The sequence below is a fragment of the Phaseolus vulgaris genome, chromosome 1, assembly GCF_000499845.2.
Source record: "Phaseolus vulgaris cultivar G19833 chromosome 1, P. vulgaris v2.0, whole genome shotgun sequence".
Classification (NCBI taxonomy): Eukaryota; Viridiplantae; Streptophyta; class Magnoliopsida; order Fabales; family Fabaceae; genus Phaseolus; species Phaseolus vulgaris.
In genome coordinates, this window is record NC_023759.2 from 254,515 (window position 1) to 265,430 (window position 10,916).

At 29.6% G+C, this 10,916-nt stretch overlaps 2 protein-coding genes across 2 annotated transcripts; both read right to left on the bottom strand.

The window, feature by feature from the left end:
• Positions 1-686: 686 nt before the first annotated feature.
• Positions 687-3,528, bottom strand: LOC137815334 (GDSL esterase/lipase At1g23500-like). The gene is made up of 6 exons (XM_068618479.1): positions 3,222-3,528; positions 2,682-2,812; positions 2,068-2,295; positions 1,318-1,573; positions 991-1,190; positions 687-707 (listed from the first exon to the last, which is right to left on the bottom strand). Exons 1-6 carry the CDS (start codon positions 3,469-3,471, stop codon positions 687-689), a joined length of 1,086 nt encoding a protein of 361 aa, XP_068474580.1. The 5' UTR covers positions 3,472-3,528.
• Positions 3,529-5,502: 1,974 nt separating this feature from the next.
• LOC137816315 (GDSL esterase/lipase EXL3-like) lies at positions 5,503-8,409 on the bottom strand. The gene is made up of 5 exons (XM_068619410.1): positions 8,123-8,409; positions 7,120-7,250; positions 6,696-6,929; positions 6,275-6,527; positions 5,503-6,144 (listed from the first exon to the last, which is right to left on the bottom strand). The coding sequence occupies exons 1-5, from the start codon at positions 8,382-8,384 to the stop codon at positions 5,954-5,956; spliced, it is 1,071 nt and encodes a 356-aa protein (XP_068475511.1). The 5' UTR covers positions 8,385-8,409; the 3' UTR covers positions 5,503-5,953.
• Positions 8,410-10,916: the final 2,507 nt, after the last annotated feature.

Here is a 10,916-nt window from a genome sequence, read left to right on the forward strand (position 1 = left end):
CACAAGTACTTTCATATGTTGTTTGCACCCAGGTGAGGAGGCACGTCCATAAACAAATCAAAGAAAGAAGATACGGGGAAGAAAATCCAGGACGTTTCGTTTTCGGAAAACCGGTTTTGTTCACTCTTGGTCTGGGACTTACTGCACCTTACTCCTTGGGCATTTTGATCTGAAATTTTTACCAGACATTTGTCACGGTGTCTATTGTGTTTTGGCTGAGATTTGAGCCTCAGATTCTCCCACGAGATTGGCAATAAATTGTTTATTCATCACTGTCAGGGCTGAAAGGAAGGTTCGTTTGTGTGGGAAACTGTTTGATTTTTTTCGTGGGTGAATACTCATCTGTTTGACCTGAAATTTGTCACGTTTTGTCCCAAATTCAGTGGAGATTCTTACATGGAATTTGGGGGAAAAAGTAATTCGGGAGAATTTTTAATAAATTTTGTGCTAACCAAGGCTATCCTCTACCGAAACTTGTGAAATTTCGCCCTAATTTATGCAATTTCATTCTGGGTCCGTATTGCGCTGAAAAAATTCACACAAGTACTTTCATATGTTGTTTGCACCCAGGTAAGGAGGCACGTTCATAAACAAATCACAGAAAGAAGATACGGGGAAGAAAATCCAGGATGTTTCGTTTTCGGAAAACCGGTTTTGTTCACTCTCGGTCTGGGGCTTACTGCGCCTTATTCCTTGGGCATTTTGGTCTGAAATTTTTACCAGACATTCGTCACTGTGTCTATTGAGTTTTGGCTATGATTTGAGCCCCAGATTCGTCCCACGAGATTGGCAATAATATACTTAAGAAGGCTAGTGATAATAATTTTTATATAATCACATTACAATTTTTAATATTATTATTTTAATATTTTTTATATCATTTAATTCAAATTTATTTTTTATTATATATATTAAACTCATCAGATCAATTGTATACAACTTTAAAGTTGTGAAACTATCATTTTTATAATGTGAAAGAGAATAATTAACAGGAAAAAAACCAGAAGAGGTTGTAACATTGGAACTCCTAAGAACAGAAGAGACCACAAACTTATAAGCCTTCTCAGTTGGATGAGCAAAATCCCAGAAAACGTAAGAGCTAGCATCTGAACACACACTCAAAAGGGTACATGCCTCTGACTCTCCGAATAAACCAGACCCACAACACGCTTCTCCAACATCCATAAACCCTGAAATAATCATGTAACAAAGTAGCTAACTTAATTACTTCATAATCAATGATGAACAATGCTAATTTGGTACACAATTAAGTTAATCATATTCAATTAACAACGTTAATAGTGTATGGAAAATGACCTTCTGACAGAGGATTTTGTATTAGATTAAGCAGAGGAGTGTAGACATCGATGAACCTTATGTCAAAATTGGGAAGGTCTGATCTGATGGAGTTAACAGCTGATGATAACTTTCCATTGAAAAACTGTGCTTGTTGATTCACAATTGGTGCACAAATCCTTAAGGGTCCTCCTGCTACAGTTCTACCTCCAGGCAAACACCCTAGTGGTAATGTACTGAGTACAAACACTCGTCTTGCTCCAAGTTCATATAAACTCTTCAAGTTGTTGCAATCATATATAATATATCAAAACTTATGATGTTGATGTGATGCATAATATAAATTATGAATGATGCAATCCTAGCTTTCATCTTCAATTCTAGATCTTCTTCTTGTTTTGATTTGAATATCTTCTAGGGATGATGAAAACTATTGCGGAAGCATGAAGAGTTGTAGAAATTTGAAAGATGTGAAAATCATGACGGTGAATCTAAATGAAATTAGGTAACACTTAGTTTTTAGAGTGAGGTTAGGTCAACACTACTAGGAGGAGTCTAGAAATTTGTCTAACAAGAAGATAATTCTAGAAAAAACTTTGAACAAATAAAAGTGTCTCAATTGGATAACATTTCATTACTCAAATAAAAAACAATGAAGAAGATCTAGAAATGAAGATGCAAGATAGGATAGGATTGCATAATTGAATCTCTTATTGTAACATGTTTTTGTGAGTATTAATGATAAAATAAATTGAAGGGGAGATGAGAAACCTTGACGAAACTTGAAGCCCCTTCAACCAAGGTATTGGCATAAGAAGAGAAAGGCTGCAATTGTCCTAAGGTTGCATAATAAGTGAAGGCAATGTCATTGTTGCCTGCTGAAATCAGGTACAAGCTGTTGGATATGATATAAGATGCTCTTTGCTGTCCCACAATTGCCCTTAACCTTCCTATGTAGTCTTTGAACAGTCCCAGCTGAGTTGATAGCGATAAAACTCCCTTCTCACACACATAACACAGTCAACAACACAATCTCAAAATGTCAAACCAGTTAAAAGTTGATAGTGATTTTTAATAAAGTTTAAATAGTTTATGTATTAGTAAGAAAATGAAAGTGAGGTCATCAATAATTTTACTCACCTGATATTTATTAAGAAATAGACTTTAAATCTAATTCAACCTCATAAAATCGGTTTATGAGGTGATATTTGCACTCATTTATATACTATGAAATGCTCTAATTTCTAATCGAAGTGAGATCTCCAACCTACTCTCCTTACGCCGAGAGTGACAGCTCGTGCGTGAGACATTATATTATGGATGGTACGCTAACGGTCCGATAGCGGGTAGTGTAAATGAAAAAAAGAACTAAGTGAGTGAGTTACCTGTAGTTGTGAAGTTAAACTGTCAATCCCAGATCCACCTGAAGCAAAGCTTACACCAGTTGGTAGGTCTTCTGTCCTTAAGTTACTGTCTAGATATGCTGGCAATGTTGCATTGATTCCCAAAGCCTCAGCTACACAATGTAAACACTAATTTCTTCACATTCAAATCATATTCTATGAGGAGATTCAGAGTTCACCACATTTTGGTTAATTCATTCCATTACAACCTATTCTTCTGATACTTTTTTAACTATAGTTGGAATTATTCTTCTAAAAAGCTTTTAATAGAAAAACTCTATGTTTTATACCATATAGAGTATTCATTGGTTTTATCCAAAATTTTCAATCATTTAATATTTAAAACTAAAAACTTGATTTGAAACAATTAAGTTCAGCACCACTCCAATAAGAAAAAGTTTAAATAATCAAAAGGGTTGATCCACTTGAAAAAACTTTCACAGACTAATGTATTTGGTCAGAAAAAACAGGCACATGTTGAAAAATGTTGTGCATGGAGTGAAGAGAATGCATTGTAATTACCTATCAAATCCGAGGGATTCCTTCCATTGCAGAATCTTCCTGTAGCTATTCCTCCATAGAAATCCCTGCCATAGGGAGGATAATTGCACTTACTTAATGTTGCAAGGTTGTTATTATTTCCTGTGTCAAGAATTGAGTCTCCAAATGAGAACAGTGCAGGAATGTGTCCATTTTCAGCTGCTGTTTTGAGAACTGGAATGGCAAATAAAATGAAAACAATGAAAGTTACAAGTCTCCCCCAATGATCCATCTTCCTTCCTCACTTCTTTTTTCTTTGAACCAAAATGGCCTTTCTGCATGAGTTATGTGTGGCAGTTTATATCCTCTAGAGGAAAGTTTTGTTGACACTATCAACAGTAAAAAAAACATACATTTGACTGTTTAAATAATATAATAAAATAAAAAATAAAATATTAATTTATTAAGGTGTGAAGTTTATGTTTTTAGTCTTTGAGAGTGTTAATATATCAATATCCTATCCTCCATACAACTCAGATAATAGAAACTAAAGTCAAACATATTTAATATATTATAATGATAACAAATAAACATAAAATATTATCATTAAGTCAACTTAGAATTCAGGAATCAATATTAATATATTTATTGGATTGTTTGATGCATCAATTAAAGTTTTGAAAATTGTTTTATCAGTCATTTAATGATTTAAGGAAACACAATAAAGATGAGTGGATCTCTTATCCATAGGAATTAATTATCATTACTTAGTGATAAGTGAAAAGGATAATATTTACTCTTTTTTTTTTTTTACTTTTTAGCAAAATACTAAATATGATTTTTTGAGATTTGAGAAAAAAGGGAAGGTGTGGTTAGTAGTTTACAGAATAGATAGGATATTTTAGAAAGTAATGGAAGTGTAAAGTAGGCTAAAAATAATAGACACTGAGACAATGTTTACTATTAAAAATAAGATATATGATTGATATTTTTTTTTGTAAAATATATATAATGGTGTTTATTTATGGATGAAAATAATAATAGACAGAATAGTATATAAGTTTAGGGCGTTACATTCAACATTTTCCTTCAACATCTTCCTTCAAGTTAGTGCATTAAATCATATATATCAAGCTTGTTACAAATATAATTCTAGGTCCGGATAAAGATTTAGTGAAAATATCTCTTAATTGATCGATCGAATTAACAAATTTAGTATTGATGTCTCTAAACACAATTTTTTCTCAAGTGAAATGACAATCAATCTCAATATGTTTGGTCCTTTCATGAATGACAAGATTTGAGCTAATATGAAGAATAGTCTGATCATCATAGATGAGTGTCATTTAATTGACTTCTCTAAATTGCAATTCTTTGAGTAACTCTTTAAGCTCACAAGTAATTGAAGTCATAGTTCTATATTCCGTTTCAACACTAGATTTTGCCACAACATTTTGTTTCTTGTTTTTTCAAGTAATTAAATTATCACCAATAGAAACACAATATTCGAAAGTGTATCTTCTACCATTCAGAATATCTAAATAACATACAACTCTAGTAAAATTATTGTGACGACATAACAAGTTTTTTCTAGAAGAACCTTTAATATATTTTAATATACGAGTGAATGCATTTCAATGATTAACTCATACTGAATTAAAAAATAAAATATATAGACTTAAGAAAACTCAAGATAGTTTTTTCTTAACATTAATATTTAAATGTCAAAACTAAAACAACAAATTAATTTATTATTTCAACTTAATAATAATGGTTATATCAATGTTGCATTACATTATTGGGTTAAATAACTAAACGTTATTAATAGAACTTAAAATAATAATTACCATATTTGTATGAATTAATTATAAACACACTTTTTTCTAAAACTAATATTAATTCAAAGAGTGAAATGTCAACTCTATGATGCATGCATTTTAATCACACTCACTTAATTAATTACTCATCATAAATTTATTATAGATATAGATATTAGATAGAATATTTGGAATATTCCAATTTATATAAAAAAAATTACACTTATTAAATTACTATGTAATTTATAAAATTTCTAAACGGGTATTGAATTGTCTTACTTTTCTATCCACCCATGACATCTTCCATCTTTTGTTATTTTATTACCAAAAGAGAAGATAATGGAGAATTGTTATTCTATCAACAATGTCACCACTTTTATCATACAAACTTGGAAGATAATAGAGAATTGTTATTCTATCAATAATGTCACCAATTTTATCATACAAACTTGGATGAAAAATAACATAAGAAAACATTTAGGGAAAATATAGCAAAGAGTAAGAGATTGGAGAAGATCTTAAATTTATTATCCATAATTGAAAGTAATACACATGGAAAATGTGGAAGGTATGTAAGATGGAAAATGACTATAAAATTCAAAAGTAGTGAACAATCACATAAACAACTCGAACAAATTCAAAATAGCAATTCTCTTTGCCATCATATTTAATATATAATTTATTAATATAATTTATTTAGACAAACTTCTCATAAGTACTTCTAAGAAAAAGAAATAAGAAAAAAAATTAAAATAAATTATCCATAAGTTAAAATTAATTTATATATAAACTAATTTATAGAAATCATTTCTTATAATTTTATTTGAGACAATTTTTTAACTTATGTATAATTTATTTTAATTCATATAAAAAACTATTTATTTTTCTCAAAAATACTTTGAATGAAATTTGTCTAAATATATCCTTATTAATATTGTAACTTATTATATGGGGAGCTCAAAACAATTGATTCATGTACTTTTTAAGAACATGACTCACTAACTTTCTGTAAACACCTTCTGTTGGATGATAACTGTCCCAAAACACATATTCTGAAGCATTAGAACAAGTAGAATCCAAAGGATTGCATAACACTGCAACCTCTAGTTTCCCAGTGCCACAGCAACCTCTGTCCATAACTTTAAAGCCTGCAATTCAACAACTCAACTTTAGATTTTTCTCTTCTTTTCAAACATCATTACAAAAAACACATTAAAAATTATTAAATATATGAATTCTCATGAAAGAATGAATGAAACTAAGTTAACTTGGGATTACCATAATTTTGGTAATTCTGAATGATATCAAGTAGAGGGTTGTAAACATCAATGTAAACAATCCTGCTTTTGGAGGATTTGTGAAGGGAATCAAGTTCCTTTGAGAGTTTGGAATTGAACAACTTTGCTGCATCATTGTACTTTTCTGAGCACCCTCTTACCAATCCTCCAGCCAGAGTTCTCTGTGATGGCACACATCCAATAGGTGGTGCACTCAGCACTCCGATTCTACGGGCTCCAAGATTATACAGTTCCTAATCAAGAGAAACTCATATGATGAACAAGGCATAGTTGACTTCACATGCACCAAAGAAGATTTATATTAGAATGATTATGACTTATATTTGATCCTTATTGGGGGGTCAATTATTTTGTCACTTTGAGGTAATGAGTTGCTTGATTAACAAGAATCTTAAGCATACCTTTACAAAATTAGAGGCAGAGTTGACCATAAGATCAGTGTAAGAAGGAATGTCATACTGCAATATTCTGGCATGAGTAACAAAATAGGTGTTGGCAATGTCGTCACTGCCTGCCACCACCAGGAAAAGACTGTTGCCTAGGATGAAGTTTGTTCTGCTCTCTCCAACAATGCCTTTCAGCTTTCCTATGTATTCCTTGAACATGTCTAGTTGGGAAGATAATGATATAACTGACTGTTTTCACACCACAAACAAATTAGTAAACCATGGTCAATAACAGATATATTATATCAACTAAAGATTAATACATTTCATACATATAATAAGTTGGTGTATAAAACTGATCTTCTGATCTTTTTTACTTGTTTTAAATCAAAGTGTATTATATATTTATAATGAAAAATGTGAAATTGGTTTATATTACCGCTATTTCTGGTGTCAAAGGATCGTATCCTGAAGCACCGGAGGCAAAGCAGACGCCAGTAGCAAGATCACTGGATTTGAGATTTGGATCCATATATGCAGGCAAATACTCCTTAATACCCAACTCTTCAGCTGAAACTCAAGGAAAATTTGCAATTAGATACACTGTTTTTATTAGATGCATTTTCTGAGGTGTTTTTAGTGTTATTACTCTCTCTTCAAGTTAAGGTTTTATCTTGAGAGCTTACACTGACTTTCATCACAGGTTATTCCAATTTCAGCTTGAGAATAATACATCAAAATTTCATTCCACCAGGCACAAACCCTTTTGTAGAAAATGACTGACTGTGTTTCGTACCAAAAGAATGCACATAAAATACTTACTAACTTATGAGTTAGCTAAAAATTTGAAGCTTAATTTTTGTATATATAGTTCAGAGAAATCACTCGCCTTTTAAAGTGTTCTGTAATTTTCCAAAAGATTAATGATGTGAGATGAAGAATACTCTTTTTTACAGTCATGTATACATAATAATAAAAATAACTACTGATTTATTTTCTACTTATTTCACAAAAACTTTAACTTCTTATCTTCATGCACTAATTTTGTCTAAACCTTTTAAGCTTCTATCAAGGGCAGGTTTAGTACAACAGAAAGAGACAAGAATGAGACTATATATACAGTATTCTCATTCCTCCATTATACTTTTGCTGTAATTAACAAAGAAAAATCTGAGAGATGTAAACAAGACAATACAGTTAAGTTGGTGTTATCTGTTTCGTTTATTTGGATTATTAGTTTGCTGTTTTAAGTTGAGGTTGCGTACGTTTAGTTTCTTTTGTTAGGTGGTGACTTTTTCTTTAAAAAAGGTGACTAGTTAAGTGAGGTATGTTTTATTTTCTTGATCTGAATGAGGATTAGATCGATTAGATCATTTCTGAAGTGGTTCTATTTATTCATTCTTTCTTACTGATAAAATAACAGTTAAGATAGAAGAGAGTACCTATTATATCAGAGGGAATTTTTCCATTGCAAAATCGACCTGTTGGTTTTCCACCCTGAAAATCTTTGCCATATGGTGGGAAGTCACACTTGACCAATGTTGTAAGGTTGTTGTTGTTGCCTGAGTCCACAATTGAATCTCCAAATGCCAACACTGCTGGAACTGAGACGTGTGGTGGCAGCTTCACCACACCCTTTGTTCTGCACCATAAACCAAATATTACTATCAAACGAAGCAATGAGGTGTGCTGCATCAGACCCATTCTTCTTGTTTCTAAATATGATACACGCAATAAGACCCTTCTTCACTCTGGTGTTATATAAAGGAACGTATCTACATGCAATAACTGCATGAGCCTTTTCTTTTTCCTTTTTATGTATCTCGTTGATTTATTTTATCAACATGTTTGGAGTGGATTACTTTTCGAAAAAAGTAAATAATGTTTCAATGTTTTCTCACAGTAAATAAATATGTATTTATTTCCGGATAAATTAAGCAAATATAATCGTGAACTATAAGTACAAAAAAAATTAGTTATCATATTTATTAAATTAAAAAATATAAAATTTATTAGTATTTATATTAATATCTAATTAATTATTTAAGTTTTAAGTGCCAATTTTAAGGACGGGTGAATTTTTAAAATATTTGAACCCATTTAAAAATAAGTATATGAAAACTAAAATTGAAAATAATCACAATGAAAGAATAAAAACAACATTAAGTCTAAGGAATAAGTTAGCAAAAATTAAGTAGAGAAAAAGGGTAGGTTTGTAAAGATATATATTAACTGTATTTGGATACGTTCACAATCATACACTAAATTATAATTGGAAAGAATATTAAGAGTGTTGATATTTTGAAATGAAATAATTTTAAAATTGTATTAATCAAATTATAGTTATAAATTAGTTTCTTTCCATTTACAGTTGTCAAAAGTAATATTTTTTTTTATGTATTGCATCAGTAAATTATTGGCATACCATTATTAGGGACAGTGCATGAAAGGTTATGAATATGGTGAGTGCCTTTCACTTATTATCTGATGCCATTAACCCAATTATGTCTTTCCTCTTCTTTTGGTGAAGTTTTCAAATTATCCTTCAATCACTTCGCTCAGATATATAAATGCTAATAATATTTCCCAATGTGTTTCTTTTTACCCCTCATCCACTTGTACGTTTCAAACTTAATACTTTCAACAGTTTCTTTTCTCATGCACAAAATATTATTTTAAGACAAATTAGTATATATACTATTTGCATGAACCATCCATTTATTAGCTAATTTTTTTTACTTTGATTGGTATTTGAGCCTCTTGTCTGATTTGAATAAAATCTATCAAAAAATATTATGTATTAGGTGGGGTACTGATAACTTTGGATTCGTATTTTGCTTTTGAATTTCTGCAGTAGTATTACACTTAAAAAAAATCATAAAATAGAAACCAATTTTTAAATATCAAAATAATTAATTATAATAGTAACTAAATTAAAAATCATTTTAAAAACTAAATAAAAAGTTGGTTTCTAAATTAGTTTTTATTATTATTAAATAATTTTTAAATTGGTATCTAATTAGCAACAAAAGTTTTAGAGACCAAATTTAGAAACTAAATAATTGGTAGTTAAAACTTTTGTTGCTAATTAGATACCAATTTAAAAACTATTTAACAATAATAAAAACTAATTTAAAAACCAATTTTTTATTTAGTTTCTAAAATGGTCTCTAATTTAGTTACTATTGCAACTAATTATTTTGATATCTAAAAATTGGTTTCTATTTCATGATTTTGTTGTAGTGTTAATAGCTTTAAACTGATGTGTTTGTATAAGAGTTGAAATATATATGAAATATCTCTATTATTTATTTTATTTTTTTAATAAAAAAATAACCACCCACTTATTTATGCAATGTATAAATAAAATTAGTATGTTCTGGTTTGTCCTTGGACATAATAGAGCTAGCTAACTTTGTGCAGAGCCAGCTAAAGTTCATAAAAGTAAAAGGACAAAGTGTAGATTCAAAGTTGACAGATGGAATTACTTAAATCTAGTAATTTTAAGGAAAAAAAATTGGGAAGTTTTTAAGCCTCCCAGTTAATATTCACTTCTTCTACATCTGTATATTGTTTATATATGGAGTTCAGATGTTATAAATAATTCAAATATAAATTGTTAACTACTTCTTTTTGAAAGGTTTTAGTTGGAGGATAACTCATTACAATTCTAATAATAATCTTAAGAAATAAGTGTACACCTATTAGAATGGTTGAAGGATAACTAGACTTAGTTTTTTTTTTATAGTAAATCTTAACTCCAAAATTTTAATAATAATTTTTAATTAAATTATTTTACAAAAAAGTATTTCATAATATAATTATATATATATTTTAAAAAAATTGTTATTGTTATTATTATTATTATTATTCAATTGGGTGGTTGCACTTGCTCATCAAAAAGTGGCTATACAATTTAATAGTATTAAGCTGTAGTACTGTTCTCAACAATGCCTTAGATATTTTTCATGTTACCGTGTATAAATAAGAAAATATAGTAATATAGAAGAAAAAAAATGAAGTTACAAATTCAGAAAACATAATTAAGACAAAAAAATAACTTTAAAAATAACCTTAGAAATGTAAAATAATACATGTAAAAAAAACAAAAACCCTTACATTAAGTCATTGATCCAACACCCAAAAGAAAATAAAAATTGAATAACCACACTTTACCTATTACATTAAATGACAAGATCAGAACAAGAACCGGAGTAAAACTACTGAAATTGTATA

What these genes read in the sequence shown, in the direction of transcription:
- LOC137815334 (XM_068618479.1), bottom strand. Translation starts at nt 3,471, where the DNA reads ATGGATCATTGGGGGAGACTTGTAACTTTCATTGTTTTCATTTTATTT. An exon ending in GAATCCCTCGGATTTGATAG is followed by an intron (nt 2,813 to 3,221) that starts GTAATTACAATG and finishes TACATTGTGTAG; the next exon opens with CTGAGGCTTTGGGAATCAAT. An exon ending in CCTCTTCTGGTTTTTTTCCT is followed by an intron (nt 708 to 990) that starts GTTAATTATTCT and finishes TAAAAATTTCAG; the next exon opens with ACCAAAATGCCCAAGGAATA.
- LOC137816315 (XM_068619410.1), bottom strand. Translation starts at nt 8,384, where the DNA reads ATGGGTCTGATGCAGCACACCTCATTGCTTCGTTTGATAGTAATATTT. An exon ending in CTTTGACACCAGAAATAGCG is followed by an intron (nt 6,930 to 7,119) that starts GTAATATAAACC and finishes GTGTGAAAACAG; the next exon opens with TCAGTTATATCATTATCTTC. An exon ending in TCAGAATTACCAAAATTATG is followed by an intron (nt 6,145 to 6,274) that starts GTAATCCCAAGT and finishes GTTGAATTGCAG; the next exon opens with GCTTTAAAGTTATGGACAGA.